Source organism: Lathamus discolor, chromosome 5, assembly GCF_037157495.1.
Source record: "Lathamus discolor isolate bLatDis1 chromosome 5, bLatDis1.hap1, whole genome shotgun sequence".
NCBI lineage: Eukaryota > Metazoa > Chordata > Aves > Psittaciformes > Psittacidae > Lathamus > Lathamus discolor.
In genome coordinates this window covers 30,782,347-30,801,138 of record NC_088888.1, presented here as the reverse complement: position 1 = coordinate 30,801,138, position 18,792 = coordinate 30,782,347, and the positions used below count along the sequence as shown (strand labels likewise).

The window sequence follows — 18,792 nt, the reverse complement described above, 5'->3', positions numbered from 1 at the left end:
TGAAAAGTGAATTTTAGTAAGAGTGTATTTTAGTAAGAGAAGCAGCTTAGGACATTGGCTATTCTGTTTGTAGATAGGTATAGAGAAATTAATAATGTAACTTCTATGTTGCCTCTGACTCTGGTTTAGCTTCGAATGGACTTCTGTGATCCTTTCATCTATCTTGCTGTCACGTCAAATTAACTTCTAAGATGATTCACTATTCCTTAGATCATGTTTGGAGAGTGCAGCCCCCTAAATATGACTTTCTATAATTGGGCAGCACACTGATAATCACACATCAAATGCTGTCAAGCTTTCTTAGTCCTGTTTCCTCCTGAAGTGAGTACTTATGTATTCCACCACTGGGCAGAAATTTAAAAATTGAGGTTTGACTTGTAAATGCCAGATCCAAAGTTTTCTATAGCCTTTGTGGGAACCAGGTAGTTCCAAGTGCATAAGACTGGGGGGGAGGGAGTGCCAAATACAGGCACTCATACAAACAAACATCTGTCAGCTTACAGACATCTGTCAGTGCAAGTATTAGCTGCACAATTACGAAGCAGACCTCAGGTAATAACGTTGGTAGATTGTTGATTACCTGCCAGTTAGCATTCTCACGTCAAGGTGCCAAACCAGTAAGTTTAATTATCTGTAGACTTTAACCAGGTTGTCACCCTTGCCAGCTCTTTGGACTGACGAGACATATGTCCCCTTTTTATTCAGGTGTGTGAACTGCACAAGTCATGCCTCACGAAAAGATGCAGTGGACTCTTTTGGGGTGTTGTTTAAATTTTTTGTTTATCAATTTTATTAACTTGACATGTTATTCTGGCTTCATTTGTATCCTAAGAGGAGAAGATGGAGAAAAAGAAGAGAAAGCCAAGGAAGACAAAGGAAAACAGAAATTAAGACAACTTCATACTCACAGATACGGAGAACCGGAAGTTCAGGAATCGGCTTTCTGGAAGAAAATCATTGCATACCAGCAGAAGCTTCTTGTAAGTTGCTCTCTAGACTATGTGTTTAGCTGTTGGTAGGGATGTGTACCACCATGTTATTCTACCAATGTGAAGACAAATTTACACTTGATAAACCTAATTTTTCTATCACCATCATCTGCAAAAAGAACATAAAGTCAAAGGTTTAACTCAAAGAAACACACAGATAACTTAGTAGACATGATGTGAATTCTTGGGAAGACAATTATGATCCAGAGATGCCTTTCCGTTACTGGAAAACAGACATGCATTTTTATGTGAATAAAATGCCCAAATTTTCACAGCAGTTTGTGAGCCTGTAGAATTTGTCTCTCCATAAGAGGCAACTATCCTATTTATAATTCTATTAAAAAGCTCTATAGGGGAAACAAACAAACCATGCAACAACCTTATAAGTATTGTGGAATAATTATTACAGGGCTTTGAGCAACCTGGTCTAGTGGAAGGTGTCTCTGCCTGTGGCAGGGGGTTGGAACTAGATGATCTTTAAGGTTCCTTCCAACCCAAACCATTCTATGATTCTATGAAATGAAGCAAAGTATATTTATTTTCTGTTTTTATTTTCAGAATTATTTTGCACGAAACTTTTACAATATGAGGATGTTGGCATTGTTCGTTGCTTTTGCCATCAACTTCATCCTGCTTTTCTATAAGGTAAACTTATCAAAATATTACTTTTCAAGTTGTATACTGAAAAACAGGTTTTGTAGGTGGTACACTATGGTAAAACTGCCTAGTCTAACAGATTAAGTACCTGCTTCAGAAATCTAACACAGTGGGAGCTAAAGTGTTTATGTGAGGTAATAATAGACTTCCAGTACACAAATAGCTATTTCTAAAGGTCTGTCCTGCAGCAGAGGCAGCATACTGAAAGCCATACACATGCCTCAGAAGCTCCATTTCACAGTACAGTGACTCAGCCAAGCCCAGCCTTCACTGTCAACTTAAACTAAAACATGTCCACTGAGATATTTTCCTGTGCCATTATGCTCCCCTGAGAGGGTGTGTACAGCAAATAGAAGGAACATCATCTTAAGCTGCCTAGAATATCATTGGTCTTACTTATCAAGAGTTTTAGTATCGTTAATACAACTCTAGAGTCTTCAGACTGAAACTATTTTTTTTGTCAGAGCCCTACTGATAAGAGCTACATTTGGGATTATCAGGAGTTGACTGGATTTCTTCTTAGAGAGTTATGTCATTTCTTGAATTTGAGGTGATAAAATTCAGCAAGGTTCAAATTTGCTACTGCAGGGAGAGAGTAAAAAAAAAAAACAAAAAGAAAATGCATGCTAACACAGATTGCTGTAACAAAATTAAAGGGTCTCTGTGAGGTATGTTATGTGGACATTTGTATGCAAAAAAAAAAAAATCCTTTCAATTATATTGTCCTTGTTAGCATTGTTTTCAGTTACGCTACTTATCTTGTAGTAGTGTAAAGCTCCTGTCAGAGGAATACAACTGCAATATTAAGATTCAGTGATTTAAACAGGTCTCCACCTCTGCTGAAACAGAAGAAAAGGAAGTTCCTGTGGTATCTACTGGTGAAAGTTTCAAGCTGAACAGCCTGGAAAGCGATGATGAGAGGGTCATTGCAGTGCATTATGTCCTGGAAGAAAGCAGTGGCTACATGGAACCCACACTGAGGATTTTGGCCATCCTACACACAGTCATCTCATTCTTCTGCATCATAGGGTATTACTGTTTGAAAGTAAGAAAAAATGAACACTGCTTTTTCTTCTCTGAACTTTTTTATCCATTGAGTGCTATAAATATGAAAAAAATCATAGCAACTTTGTTTAAGCAGTTTGAGGGACTGTGTAAAGAAACATTGCTCTGTTAGTGTAACCTATACAGAAATTGTATGTTTTGTGATGTGGGAATTTAGGAAGTTACAGACCAGAACCTGACCATAGCATCAGCATTTGCACTGTTGGCATGTTAGGTAATTACAGCAGAAGCAGTTTGTGACTGTCATAGGCAAGCTGTGAGTACCCATGACCAGAGGAAGCTAGATGACAGTGTCTGCACTACTAGTCTGTCAACTGGGTCATTTTAAAAGCATGCAGCATTTTGGACTACCACTGCTGCATGTTGAGCCTTCTTTTCATACACACTCTAGTCATAGTGTTTTGCCAGAAACTTAAGCATCTTTCAAAGGAATGTCTTGCTGAAGATCTCTTTAGGGATGTAAGAAATAAAGATGCCACATTTACTGGTAAAATGCTGCTTCTGATTTAGAAAGACCAAATGGTATAAATCTCTGGAGATGGGAGGAGTATATCTGGGACATACTACCCCCATTTTTACACTCCCTCTGAGACAAAAACTGTAGGTCAAAATGCAAGATCGTATTAAATTAAATGGACCTTTGCTATGATGCAGTATGGCTGCTAATTTGTCCTTATAATTTCTTTATTAAGCTTTTATGTGGTCCTCATTTTGTTTTTCTTTGTTTAGTGGATATTACTTTTTCTGTGCTAAAAAGACATGATCTGCATTTGTAGTTGAGGAAAATGGTCCTATACTACTGCATTAAGTGGTCAATTTTAATCTCTACCTTAAGTGTCTCTGCACATTGATAGATACTAAAACACATTTTCCTGTTCCAGTGGTTGGTGCACAGCATAAAGCTTAGATTTCTGGCTTTTGAGATGTCTTCTCTCCCACCTTGTAGCTTTTTTTCCTGACTATGACTTTTTATGCTACTTTCTCATGTTGTGTTTTAGAACTACATTTGTTTACTAGCCAGAAGGGAAAGACTTTATTTATCATTATCTGCCATAATGAATTACCTTCTTTCAAATTCTGAAACCCTAAATAAAAGACTAACTATGGTTTCAGTTTCTTCTCTCTGGAGATGTACTGCTTTCAAAATTGAAAATCTTCATAACTACATGTCTGTGTATGATATGTTTGCTTCTGGAGATTGCTTTGCGTGGAATTCACTACGTTTTTCTCAGCTGTGTGAAAACAAGATTCAAACTGTTTTTATCATATCTAATGCAACCACCATGTTTCTTGAGCAGTCTAATTTTATAATTACTCTTTCAGTATACTTGTGCTCAGTCTTGACTAGTAGTACAGTCAATGACAGTAAAGCAAGGTGTGTGAATTTTGGGGACCTGTGAAATAATTCCAGGGAAAGGTATGGATTTTTTTTGTGGATTTCTAAGCAAAATCCACTCCAGTTAGATCTGCCTTCTTGGAGTGTTCTTTGAATGTCAGCCAGCTGATGAAAGAGATTTGTGGATAAAGCCTGATCCTTACTGCTCAGGCATCTCAACTGCTGGCAAAGAACTACAGAACAAAAATCAAGTATATGGAATGTGAATGTGATTTAAGTTTTTTTTTTTTTTCTTTTTACTGCTTCTGATCTGTCTTTGCTCTCTGCTGTGAAACTACTGCTTTGCTTCCCACTGTGAAACTTCAAGAATTCTTTAACAAATGAAAGACAGCCTCTGACAGCTCTGGGTATCAAAATGCAATCCAAAAGTGGGATCCCAAATTCTAAGCATTTTAAAAGTATTTTTATTTTAGCTCTCTTTCATCTGACTGGCTCTAATAACTGCATAGAACTGAAGGATCTTCAAATTTTATTTGAAGGACCCCTTTTCAGGGTTTTTGGCCATCTTTTCACAACTGTATGGTACACTGTAGTTATATGATTCTGAATGACCAGGTCCTTGTGCACCTATACCTTTGAGGTGTTCTATTCAATTGTATTCTAATTTTTTAAAATACTACTTTTGCTTTGTTCAGTTCTCATACTTAATTTTTCATAACTACCAGCTTTTCTCAAAAATTTGCAGACTTGTCAGTGCATTTTAAATAATTCCTGATATCATTTTCAACTGCAGGTTCCACTGGTTATTTTTAAGAGAGAAAAGGAAGTAGCAAGGAAACTGGAATTCGATGGGTTGTATATAACTGAACAGCCATCAGAAGATGATATTAAGGGACAGTGGGATAGACTTGTAATCAACACACAGTGAGTTTTTATCTACTCCATCTCTTTATTGGTTTTCAAGGAATTGTTCTTCAATCTCCACAGTCATATAGTTGATCATCCATCTTGTCTGAAATAAACACCAGTTAGGGATGTATTACTAGCAAGGCTATACAAAGTATTTCAGGCATCTGTTATGCTAATGTTTGCTATTAGTTTTTAATCTTATTCTTTCCTGGGTTTTTCCTTTAAAATCATCTCTGTTCCATGAAAAAACAAAAAGGCTTTTTTTTTTTTTTCCTGTTTTTTTTCAAGCAGCGTGATGATTTTTTATTGCTGTCAGTTCAAAAATGAGCTGTGCTTTGCATCCTTTTAGTGTGTGCTGAAGGCTCTCGGGGAACGTATTTTAAGTCCCGACTCTACCTGATGGGACTGTGAGATCCAGCTGCTTTAGAACCCTGTCTGCAGGCATCGGCTTTTCTGCTCTTTGTCAGCAACATTAACATGGTTAGTCTGAATGTCAGTTGGCAACTCATTCCAATGAGTTTACAAATGACTAGCTGACAATAGCAACAACAAAGAGCCTCTTAGAAAGTAAATGTTTGTAATTTTTATGAAATCATAGTAACGACTACATCTTCTCATGACTGTCTAAAATGTAATCTTGTTTATCTGTAATTTTCAGGTCTTTTCCAAATAACTACTGGGACAAATTTGTGAAAAGAAAGGTAAGGCTTATTTTAAAAAATATATATGAAGCATAATTAACTAACAAAAATAAGATCAGAAAATAATTCAGTGGAGCTAATTAATAAGTGATGACATTTTTGACAACTATTTCAATGTGAAATATTTCCCCTTAAAAGAAAAAAAAAAAAAATCTCTAAAATTCCTGATCAAGACACTAGGGTTATTTTAGAAAACTTTTAAAACCAATTAAATATGTTTAGTTTTGTGGTTTTTTTTTTTGTTTGGTTGGTTTGTTGGTTTTTTGTTTGTTGTTTTTTTTTCTTAAAAGAAATAACTACTAGGGTTCAAATACTGTCTACGAATTATTATTTTAAACAGAGCTTTTCATGTAGCTAGGATATTCAAAACACACCTTTCCTTTGTGACCTCACAGTGTAATTTTTTTTCTGTTTTATCTGGTGATGATATTAAGTTATTCTCCTTCTGGCTGGTTGCTTTCCTCTTCCTGTTTTCATTATATAAGTAGGAAAAGCTTCTCTTTGACACTGTCTTTTGCCTCAATTGGATTGATTGCAAATGAGCAGAAAAAAAAATAAAATTATTGACTGATATGAGAGACAGATGGAAACAAACAGATGAAAATGTTTGTGTATGCTAAGCCTCTTGAATTCAGGAACTAAGCTAAGAACCAGCTGGTCTACCCAAATAATTCTTTTGAATATTCTTTCTGACTTTAGGTCATGGATAAATACGGTGAGTTCTATGGCCGTGACAGGATCAGTGAGTTACTAGGAATGGACAAAGCTGCTCTCGATTTTAGTGATGCTCGAGAAAAGAAGAAACCAAAGAAGGATAGCTCCTTATCTGCTGTGTAAGCATTTGCTTCTGGTTTGTTTGTCTGATTTTTGTTTGTTTGTTTTGTTGTTGCTGGTTTTTTTGTTCTGGTTGAGGTTTATTTTTTGGTTTGTGTTTTTGTGTGTGTGTGTTAAAATCAAGCATTCAAGGTTTTTCATTAACTTTTGAATTTTCTTGTTGCTGTTTTATGTGTAGCTGTGAAGATAAAACAATTCATAAGTTGAATGGTATACTGAATTTATTTCATTATAGACAACTATATGCAGGAAGGACTCCACTGTAGTTTATGTATGAAGATGTAGTTTAGTGCACAGCTACTTGGATGCATCACATTCCCACTGTTTTGATAGTGTCATTACAGCTGGGCTGGAAATGCCTTTTTGTAGTTTCCTCAGTTCTACTTAGCTGGAAAGAATGGGCAAAACTTGCACTGTGTGTTCTGATTATAGAGAAATGATGGAATAAATTTCAGTGATAGTGATCAGTAAAATCTAGGAAGATGGAAGATGAGGTCTTCCTATCTTTTTACAATTTTTTTTTTTTTTCCAAAAACTCTGTATTTGTCTATCATCTGAGAGACAGACCTAAAACATAGCCCGTAGGCATTTAGAGTAATTGTGTTCCTTTTCCTTCTTAGGGAAGGGACATTTGCAGTTTTTTGTATAGCAATGGAGATTATTTTTCCCAGTTCTGCATTGTAAAATAAGTTATTCAAATAGGCAGAATATATTTTAACAGAAGGACCTCTAATGCTATGAAGTGTCTGCTTATAGCTTGCTTTAAAAGCAGCATTTTATTAATGGCTTTGAAGGTATTGTATGAGGTAGGCAGTGGGACCACTACTGGATAAGAATTGCATTGAAGCAAGGGATGATTTTTTAAAAGATGGATCTTTAATATCCATCTTTTGTAAAGATGGATAAATAAACCTGGAGTCCATTTAAATAATCAGGTACAGTTATAAGCCCAAAGTACTCTGTGGCATTGTGCCAGTGCTACATAAAATTTAATGTTGTGGCAGAAATACTTGAGGTTAGAAAGTATTTTGTATTTTTATTACTTTTATTATTGGTAAAAAAGAAAACTACGTTTGGGAAGAAATTTGGAACAGTGTTACTGTGAATACTCTTGAAAGAGCAGACCAGAGGGAAGGTTGCTGAAACAATTTCAAAATCAGGCCTCAAGAAAGCCATTTTTTTGTTAGATTTCTGATGTCAAAAAAAAAACAACAGCAAAACCCGAAACAAACAAAAAAACCCCACCAACCACCCCCCCCAAAAAAAAAAAAAAAAAAGAAGAAAAACCAGCCAAAACAGAACAAACTCTGACCTCATCCATCTTTCATGTTCTTCCTGGAGAAATCATTCCATATTTACAACTGATGAATATGCTGTGAGAAAATAAACAAATAGGACAGAAATATACAGAATTGTAAGCCTAGTAGATCCTTGCAGAGAGTTTGTGTAGGATACCTCAAGGTAATAATCTATTCTATGTATGTGCTGTATCTCCAAGACCGACAGGTAACTGGAAGACACCTAGTAGCTCACTGGCTTGGTTCGGTTCAGTGCTTTTTTTTTATAATGGTCAACTGGCACCATTTTCTGTTACATACCACAATGTTCCTGCTCAGTGCTTAGCATAAAAGGAGCACTATTTCTACATAGTGCAATAAAAATGATAATATTTCCTACCCAGTTGCCTCAGTAATAAGTAGTGAATGTTTCTAATCTGAAGGATTCTTTCTATTGTATAAATAGTAATAGTAACAAAAAATCTTCCTAAACACCTACACTTAAACTCATTAATTGGTAAGAATGATCATATTTTCACTAATGATTTTTCTCATAGTTTCAGAAAGATAAGTCATCTTTCTGAACTGTTTTCTCTGTTAGATTAGCCTCCTGAAACGATGTGAAAGGACCTTTAACAGAAAATTGCAATATGTTAAGAAAGTCCATGCGACGAGCCAACTAATTAAAACTGAATCTTCCCAGTTTTACTTTGTCTGTCATTTTGGAAAAAGGTTAAATACTGCTGCAAGGCTATTTTTCAGTTTGAAATTAAAATAATGATAGTTGTTCCTCAGCTGGCAGTGCCATGCAGCTGCTATGAACCGCTCTGATGTACAAACATTAAAATGATTCAAGCTGAATAGTTCAGAGTTTTCTGATTCCAGTTACCTTTAGCATCATTTGATTGACTGAGGAATATTTTAATTTTTTTTTTTAAGGGAAGAATAACTTTTGAAAACCTACAAAGTTATATTTGGAACAGCTGAATGCAGTAGGCCTTGAGAAAGAAGCTGTAAAATTCTAAGTGTTGTTAAAGGCAATGAAATACTAGTGCAGGTGGCAGCCAAACATAACACAGGCAACGTCTCACAATTTTCCTATCGTTTATTCCCACTGTGCGTTCTCACAACATGACATCCTTCACTGTTGCTAAACTCAGCTGCTACAACTACAGTACTACAGTGTACAACAACCTGTTCAGTAGTGCAGAAGTCAAATTTCATTCAGTCTAGAAATTAATCTAAAAATAATACTACATAATGATATTTCAAGAGAAACTTGAAACTATACTGTTCCTTTTTGATTCATAGCTCTAGAGCTTAATTTCTGTGTGATCTCATACTTTTAAGTCTTTTTGCTACTTGATCAAGGTAGTGAGAAGAAATAAACAGATCAATGCAGTATTATGCATGTAATAATTTCTTTGCTATCCGTATCAGCTGTACTTTAAAAATTAAGATATGGAAAAATGAACAGTCCTATCCATAAGCAGTCCTGTTTGTGGTATTTCATAAATGAGATAAATGAATAGGTGGAATGTGGTCACAAGAATATGTCAGACACTAGAAGTGAGTGGTATTGGGTCAGAATAAAGTAAGAAATTGCTACAATAATAATTTCAGAAATAAATTTCAGGAGGTTTTTGTACATTTTGCCACCCAAATACTTTACTGAACAGTATTTGAATGAGAAACTGCTCTTAAAATTTTTTTACCTTTTTTTTTTTTTTTTATTCTAGCATAGTTTTCTATGAATTTTGATTTCTTTAATAACTCAAATTTGGGGCTGGAAATTTTTTTTTATAGAAAATTGTATCAGCAGTTCTTAGCTGTGCTAGACTGTTGTTGGAGAAGCCATTTGAGTGTTCAAGAAGCATTCCTGGTTTTGGTGAAATGGAAGCATGCTAGATTCATCTTTGAGTACTCTGTAGTATCTGGAGCATAGCACAGTTTGGGCACCTGTGAGACTAGCATGATTCTAATAATTTCTTTCAAGATATGAATGCAAGTTTTGTAATAGATGCATCTTTCCACCCTTGTAAAGTTGAAAGAAAATAGCCCAAACATGTAATTTTTATTTCTCTAGTGTATGTAGTTTGTTTGTTATACAAATATCATCTCTGCAATCCTAATCAGATGGTAAATGTCACCCACTATGGACTGAATCACCATCGAAGAAACTTAGATGAAGCCTTAAGCTTTTGTTTCCACAGAGTTGCTGTCTTTCACAGAGGAATAATGAAGCAAAACCAATTGCTGACCATGCCAGCAATGTGCCTAGAAGTCTGTGATCAGCTCTTATTCTTTAAAAATGTTTTGTGCCACCTCATGAGAAGTTCACTGTGAGGGTCGGGAGGCCCTGGATCAGGTCAGGTTGCCCAGAAAAGTTGTGGCTGCCCCATCCCTGCATTGTTCAAGGCCAGATTGGATGTGGCTTTGAGCAACCTGGTTTAGTGGGAGGCATCCCTTCCCATGGCAGGTTCCTTCCAACTCGAGCCATTCTAGGATTATGTATATGTTCTTGATTTGTTAACCTAGGAGTTTGTTGCCTTTGCATAAAAAAAAAAAAAAAAAAAAAAAAGAAAGAAGCAAACAGAAATAAAATAAATAAAATAGTTTAAAAAAAGAAAGTTCAAGTTTGTTGAATCTTAACCAGATAAGAGACCCTAGAATTCACCATTAGTCTCTATGCCTATGTTATTTTTTTCTTTACAGAGCATAAATAATATAATATACTCATTTACCTGCTCTGAGCTAAATGTATAGGCCTGTAAAAGTTCAGTGGAGGCAAATGACTATAATTCACTGCAAATAAAGAGCAAAAAAATTGACCCTGAATGAGTTATTGTATAATCTAAATGTTTTCTGCATAGAAGTAAAATGTATGTATGGAAGTCCTGCCTTGGGCAAATTTGAAAGCAAGGGTCAAATCTTTCATAAATCAGAAAACTTCTACTACATTTCTTCTGCTTTTCCCTTTTTGTTCAAGTAGACTAATAGTCCTCAGAAGGAAAAATGAATTCTCAATTAAAATAGGCTGTAGACTCTTTGGAGTAGAGACCTTGATCTAAGTTTGATTTAATACATTTTTTGATTTAGGAGCTCCATTTATATATATGTAGTGTTTGGACTATTTTACAGGAGGCTCAACTTGACTCATTTGCCTTATAGCTTTAAGTGTAAAAATGGTGTTAATGTTTTATTGTATTAAAGAATAAATACAAAGAATATAATACAAGTAGGATTTTGGTATTTGAGTGACAAAGAATTCCTTGGTAGAGTAATATTCAAATAAAACTATTAACTTTATGTTGTTAGTGGCTTTGGCTATAGAATGATAAACTCATAGAATAGTTAGGGTTGGAAAGGAACTTAAGATCATCTAGTTCTAAAACCCTGGCGTGGGCAGGGACACCTCACACTAAGCCATGTCACCCAAGGCTCTGTCCAACCTGGCCTTGAACACTGCCAGGGATGGAGCATTCACAACTTCCTTAGGCAGCCCATTCAGACCTCAATAAGCCAGGGTTTAACTCTTGGTATTCCTTCTAAGGCTTCAGATAATTCCATATAAACATCTGGCATAGAAGTACTATATGCTTTCATATATGGCAGCTGTATTACATCTGTCAGCATTATTTCCATTTGTTTAGTTACTGTCAGCAGCTCTTCTCTTTAGGAACACTAAATTCACTCACATTTTAAGAATAAAAGTAGAACAGACGACATTTTTCATGCTGTTATTTATATTTGCTCCTGAATTATGATCCAGATTTTTTAGATTTTTTTTGGTTTTTTTGTTGACTTACTACAGATGATCCAAGCCTTTCCAAAAAGAAAAAGTCAAGTATACATTGTGTTTGCTAAGTTGTATCACTTCTCTATAGTGGATAAAAAAAGTGCTTCAAGTGAGTTAATGGTTTTAATTCTAATGCAAAAAATGTAGGCTAAAGTTGAGATATATATTTATGTTGATAGAGTGGGAAGAGGATTAATATTTAAAGGTATTAATCAGAGAAATACAAGTCAAAAATTTGGAGAGAACAGTTTACAGTATTAGTCTGTACAGCATTAAAGTTTGCTGAAGGGAGTAGTGGAAGGCTAATACAACAAAGAAAAACAACTGTGGAAGAAACTGGGAGCCCGGACCTGGACCCAGCCTTCCAGGTGTGGCCTTACCAGTGCCAAGTGGGAGGGGAAGGGTCACCTTCCTTGGCCTGTTGGCAGCGATCCTCCTTGTGGAGCACAAAGTACCATTAGCCTACTTTGCAGTGAGTGTGCGTTGCTGTCATGTTCAACTTGCAATCCACCAAGAACCCCAGGTCATTTTCTGCAAGAGCTTTTAATGTACATTTCTCTCATTCACATTTATCCTGATAGTGGGAAAAGCAAAGGATATAGGCTCCAAGATTCATTTCACCTCCTTTGTCTGTCTTTGTCATCTAATTGTATCACCCAAAGGTATCGTAATATGCTATCATAACTAATAATCATAATATGCTATCATAACTAATCGTAAAAAAGTGGTATTTTGGGGTTCCAAATTCTCTAACCTTTTTGACTTTAGCCGTAGCTGGGTAACATGGAAAAAAAAATCTTTTTTTTTCCCGTGTAGTACAAAGACAGTTCATTTCACTTGTGTGCATATGATAACATTGTAGACATCAATCAGCATTAGTTTTGATGAATCCAAACCAGTATCTATAATTTTTTTCTGCCCGTATTTTTTGGGTTTTTTTGTTTCTTTATTGGTTTTTGTTTTTGTTTTGTTTGTTTGGTTTTTTTTTTTTTAATGGGTCCATTCCAGAGTAAAATGTGGATTAGAACAAGGTTCTGATGTATTTCAGCTTTTGGAGAAATAGATTAACTTTTTTTTTTTTTTTTTGCGTTGTAAAATGAAGCTTATTTATTTATTTTTACAGGCTAAATTCCATTGATGTTAAGTATCAGATGTGGAAATTAGGAGTTGTTTTCACTGATAATGTAAGTTCATGAGAGTATGTGTGTGTATATATATGTCTGCACATGTATGTATATATTAACTTTCTACAAGGCAATTGTCCTGGGTTTAGCAGTAGCAGTCATTTTTTCTCCTTCTTAGTAGCTGGTGCAGCTCTGTGTTTTTGACTTTCGGCCTGGGAACAGAGCTGATAACACCGATGTTTTTAGTTACTGCTCAAATGTTTAGACTGGCCATAGGACTTTGTGAGCCTCATGCACTGCCAGGGAGGAGGGGAAGCCGGGAGGAAGCAGAGACAGGACACCTGACCCAAACTAGCTAAAGAGGTATTCCATACCACAGCATGTCATGCCCGGGGAGGTAACTGAGAGTTACCTGGAAGGGCACTCTCTTCTTGGTCGGGCTCGTTTTGGCAGGTGGTATTGTATTCTCTTCCCTTGTTATTTCTCTTATCATTATTATTCTTGGTGGTAGCAGCAGTGGTTTATGTTATACCTTAGTTACTGGAGTGTTCTTATCTCAACCCATGGGAGTTGCATTCTTTCAGTTCACCTCCCTATCCCTCTGGGAGCGGAGGCGGGGGTGGGGGGGAAGGAAAGAAAGAGGGGAGGGGAGTAGAAACTGTGTGGCTGTCTGGGTTTAAACCATGACAGCAGTATACACTTGTTAGCCCAAAGTGCTTCAAAGGGAGGTATGAAATACTCTGGATTGTATTTAATTTACTGCATAGGTAAAGAAAATCTTAGAAGCTTAGAAGGACATTGCTGAAATCTATTCCCAGTTACACAGGTTTTAGACTATTCAGTCAATTCCTGTCCCCCTTCTGATGTGCTTTATTCAGAAACAATAAGCAAGCACTGCACTGTAGAATTAGAAAACTATTTAAATTCTAACTGCCATTTTTCATATTGTTCATAATCCTTATGAACGCTTGAATATTCCTGGAGCATAATCAGATTGGTATAGTTAATGTATATGGAAAATTCATGAGTCTTACGATTATTGCTTGCCTAGCTCAGCTTTATTGAAAAAATGGTTGGGTAACAAACAATTTTACAACTAGGAGAATGAAAATATAATTTGAATTTAGATGAGAAAGACTAGAACAGTAAGTCTCCAGGTCTGTTGTCAGCATGATCTGTAGAGTTAGAGCTTGTTCAGTATTAGTTTAGGTTTTTTTTTCTAAGGGAGGGACTGTAGTTTCTGTTATAAATATGTAATTCCAATAAAAAATAAATGATAGCACAAATGATGAAATTAAGATTTGTAGTAGTAGTAAACTACTTCAATAATACTTACATGTTTAAGTAGTAGCTGTAGTTGAACTATAAAATTCCTTTTGTTGCTTACAGAGTCTTTTCATGTCATTAATCACCTTCATGATTTAATATTTAAATGTAATGATTTAGAAATGCATAAACAAATCATTTAAATAAGAAAAAAATTTTGCATAACAAATATTTAAGTCTAAGGGCTTGGCAATTTCAAAATTAGTTTTTATGAATTAAAATTTAGAATACTTCAATTTTGACCATGTCTTGTGAACTCTTTGTTTGCTAATTTTACATTTTTGCACAGAGAAAATTCTTAAACATCTCAAGCAAACTCCATGTTAAAAAATTCTATTTAAAGAAAATTCTATTTAAAAAATTCTATTTAAAGAAAAGAACAGTCAAGCAATTTCCTTAGTGTTTTGAATTAAGTTAAAGATAATAGCCAATGAGTTTTATTTTGTGATGTACTTGTTTTTTTCTGTTAGTCTTTCCTTTACCTAGCGTGGTACATGACCATGTCAGTCCTTGGCCATTACAACAATTTTTTCTTTGCTGCTCATCTCCTTGATATTGCAATGGGATTCAAGACATTACGAACTATCCTGTCATCAGTGACCCACAATGGTAAACAGGTATCAGCTGTCATCTCTTTCCAGCTTTTTCACTTACAGGGCAGATTTCTTCATGACTTAACTCAGGTGCTCTGCAGATTGACAACAGAATTGTTCTTTCATTGTAAAGTTTAGAACTTAGGTTAGTTCAACTAGCCGATGGTGTTTATAAGCATAAGAAAGTGGGACTAGGATGTATGACAGTAGCTCACTGTTACAAGAAACTGTTGCCATAAAGTTGCTGTTAATTTTTTTTTTTCATGTTTCATCTAAAGACAGGTCCAGTTAGGAGTTACTGTTTCTGTTAGAGGACTGTTTGAGAAACTCAGCTTTTTGATTATAAGAAATCTTTTTCTACAGAAGCTATGAAACCTGAAATTAAGAATAGTTCTGAAGTTTTATGAATTATCTAATTACCTATGAAGTGAGGGGACATTTTTTATGATTGGGAACTTTTTAGGTCTGGCAGCTATGCAAGAGAAATACCAATTTGCAGGATATTGCAGTTCACTTCCAGGGGCTTTCTGTAAAGCTCAAGGCAGAATTTTAATGATGCCGCAGTTGAGCAGTGGGCATTTCTTGCTGCTTCTCTGAGATAGATATTATAATATTAGGAATAGTTAGTTTTATATGCAATTTCATAGATGTAAACAAAATTGTTTTTGTATTAAATGAGTGGAAATACTCTATCGTAATTATATAATAGGTAATATTAATAGTAGTACTATTAGGTAGTAAACTTCCAGATGTTTTTTGTCTGATTGTGTAGGGATTATATTACTGTAATGCATTTCTTGACTGTGTATGTATCCATTAGATTTTGCAAGATTTGTCTTTGTAATTGTGCTTCTAAAGCATTGTTTTCCTTCAAAATAAAAGAGGTGAAATGCACAACATTTGCATGAAAGTATGCAGATTTATTACCACATACTACAAAGATACAAGACAGATAAAAAGTAAAATTTTCCTTCTGCTGCTACATATAAATTATTGTTACTTTCCTTCTCTCAAATAAAATTGTATAGGATAATTCCATGGTGGTGTTATATCCACTCTATCTTTTTGTCTTCCAGCTTGTTCTAACAGTGGGATTACTGGCAGTAGTAGTATACTTGTATACAGTAGTGGCATTCAATTTTTTCCGCAAGTTCTACAACAAGAGTGAAGATGGTGATATGCCAGACATGAAATGTGATGATATGCTAACAGTAAGTCTTATTTTGCTTTCTGGATTTTATTTTTTTTTTTGAACTGTTGTGGTTTTGTCCTGATCTTCTTGTAATTCCTATTCATACAGTCGTGTCATTAGCCATCAACAGGAAAGACTATAATTGAAGGCAAAGTAACAAATACAAATACAATCCCTAACAACTCGAATATACCCTGTGTATGTTAAACAACCACATCTGTAAATGAATAGAAGACATGTGATGGTATTCTTTGCTGTAGTTTCTGAAAAAATTTAAAAAAAAATAAAATATGTGAAACTGAGCCAAATCAGTTAAAGGACAGTACTTCTGAATCTTGAGGTTCTACAGGCCATTTAGGAGGATGGTCAACTACAGGCAAGGACTTTGATTATTAATTCAGGTACTGAAATGTTTGCTTAAGCTTGGAAATCCATCTGTTTCATTTAGCAAGAATTGCCATGGTTATCTTCAACTGGCAATGCTATTACTGAAATCTCTCCTGTGCTCGGAACCACTGAAAATTGTTTTGTACTTGCTGAGCCAGTGCCAGGCTTTGCAGTTGTGGAGTAGGTAGAGGTTAAACCACAAAGAATTTCTAAAATGTGTTGCTGTTACTATCCTTCTAAAAGGATAGTCTTGTACAACAAAGTTAGATCTATTTCAATATATCATGTGATATTGAACTCCTCTAGGGAACTGACACCATTTAAAAGTTACTGCTATTTTCATTGCTACTTTCTGATAGGGAGTGAGAACTTTGGACCTGTAGTTTGCAAAGCAACTTTAAAGAAAAGGAACCAATCCTCTGCTCTTGACCTCTGACAATGGTGTCATAATTTTCTATTAAATTATAGCACAATAAACTGGAAATTTTGCATTGCTGGCATCACACACAACTATACTGAGAGACCTATTAAACCATTTACTAGATCATTGTTTCACAGTATTAAGTCTCAGATTTTTTTCATTACAAACTAGCCTGTCTTCTCCACAAATGTCTAATTTTGGGGTTTGTTTTGGTTTTTGTTAAGTTTTTCTTTTGTTGTTGTTGGTTATTGGGTTTTGGTTTTTTTTTCTTTATTTGTTTGGTTGGGGTTTTTTGGTTGCATTTTTGTTTGGTTTGGTTTGGGGAGATGGTAATGGTGGTTCCTACTTGTACATTACTGAAGCGATTGTATCTGAAACATGGTTTGCTGCTGGTCTTAAGGTAGTTTAGTCTGTGATCTTTCTGACCTGTTGCATAATGACAGAACATAAAACAATGCAGCACAGCAGCATTTCACCTCCCTCAGAAATATACATGACCTCAAAGGGAAGAAAAAGATGACTTAAGTAGTTGACATATTCCAGTTCTGCCAATTTCTGAATTTGCAACACTGGGTATTTTTACTTTTAGCAGCAGACAAACATTGTATATCTTTATTTTGTGTTTTCTAGTGCTACATGTTTCACATGTATGTTGGAGTGCGTGCTGGTGGAGGCATTGGTGATGAAATAGAGGATCCAGCAGGAGATGAATATGAAATCTATCGGATTATCTTTGACATCACTTTCTTCTTCTTTGTGATTGTCATCCTGCTTGCAATTATTCAAGGTATATGTTTGTAATCCGTGGACTGAAAGTGTTATTTTGCAGTACAAAGATCTTAGTGCTATGGTAATTGCACACTGAAGATTCAGCCAGTGAGGATCATGAAGCACAGATTTATATAGTAAATCACACCCATCCGGCTTTTATCCATACTCTCTTCTTTCTAGTCTCTGTAAAGTCAACAGGTTTTTAACAGGATCAGTGGAAGCTAAAAAAACCTCTTTGCTGTGAGAATACTGGCATCACTACAGTTTCTATCTTCTCATTGCCTTTTCTAAAAGCCTCCTGTAAATAATCAGCAAGACTCAGAGCTTGTGGTAAATTGTTTATAACTCTTACTCAAGCAAGAAGTTTTTTAAAGTGCTTCAGGAGGGTGCAGAATTTTTTTATAGTTTGAAGTGGCCTATCTCATATTGTTTATTTCTTTATTTTGTGAGTGGCTGAAGAGTAGAGGCCGTAGCTGTCAACCTTTGAGTATAATTCTCATCTGGTATTCATCAGTTTTACAGCAGAGCTGTATTACTAGTGACTGTGGAGTTAGTCCTTTGTATTGGTGTAAGAAAAGGGAGAATCATAAATAATTCAGAATCTGAGCCATAGAGCTTGTGGTGGTTTATCTTCTTCTTTCTGTATCTCCCTGAAATGACCTTTTACTTCCATAAAGCTCTGACAGTGGAACCTTGTACTGCATGACAGCAATAATGAGAGAAAATTCACAGTGCTATGGGCCTTTCTGCATCTGCCATGTAATAAATACCTGAACTCTGGCACTGTAAATAAAACATTTTATAATTCCAAATGATACTGCTGGCTATGACAAAGAATAGAGAGAAGGCGGAGTTACTGAGTGCCTTCTTTGCTTCAGTCTTTATGAAGTCTATCCATCAGGAATCCCAGACCCTAGAGGCAAGAGATAAAGTCTGGAGGAAGGAAGACTTTCCCTTGGTCGAGGAGCATCAGGTTAGAGATCATTTAGGCAAACTTGGTGTCCACAAACCCAGGTACCTTGGTGGGATACACCCACAAGTTCTGAGGGAGCTGGCAGATGTTATTGCTAAGCCACTCTCCATCATCTTGGAGAGTCAGGAGAGGTGCCTGAGGACTGGAGGAAAGCCAGTGTCACTCCAGCCTTCAGAAAGGGCAAGAAGGGAGGAATGAGGAAACTACAGACCAGTTGATCTCACCTCAGTCCTTGGAAAGTTGATGGAACAACTCATCTTGGATGTTATCTCTAAGCGTATGAAGGAAAAGAGGATTATCAGTAGTCAGTGTGGATTCACCAAGGGTAAATCTTGCTTGACCAATCTCATAGCCTTCTGTGATGGAATGATTGGCTGGGTAGATGAGGGGAGAGCAGTGGATTTTTTTGACCCTGACTTCAGCAAGCCTTTTGACACT

The 18,792-nt window shown here is 35.7% G+C and overlaps 1 protein-coding gene across 4 annotated transcripts in view; it reads left to right on the top strand.

Annotated features, from left to right (window-relative positions):
* RYR2 (ryanodine receptor 2) overlaps positions 1-18,792 on the top strand; it is a 380,163-nt gene that overhangs the window by 353,861 nt on the left and 7,510 nt on the right. For all 4 annotated transcript variants that reach the window (XM_065680202.1, XM_065680204.1, XM_065680203.1 and 1 more), the window contains 10 exons: positions 833-980; positions 1,548-1,634; positions 2,473-2,691; positions 4,841-4,971; positions 5,615-5,657; positions 6,357-6,490; positions 12,691-12,751; positions 14,488-14,634; positions 15,687-15,821; positions 17,241-17,397. In XM_065680202.1, coding sequence (XP_065536274.1) covers positions 833-980; positions 1,548-1,634; positions 2,473-2,691; positions 4,841-4,971; positions 5,615-5,657; positions 6,357-6,490; positions 12,691-12,751; positions 14,488-14,634; positions 15,687-15,821; positions 17,241-17,397 — 1,262 coding nt within the window. The remainder of the gene's footprint in view (positions 1-832; positions 981-1,547; positions 1,635-2,472; positions 2,692-4,840; positions 4,972-5,614; positions 5,658-6,356; positions 6,491-12,690; positions 12,752-14,487; positions 14,635-15,686; positions 15,822-17,240; positions 17,398-18,792) is intronic.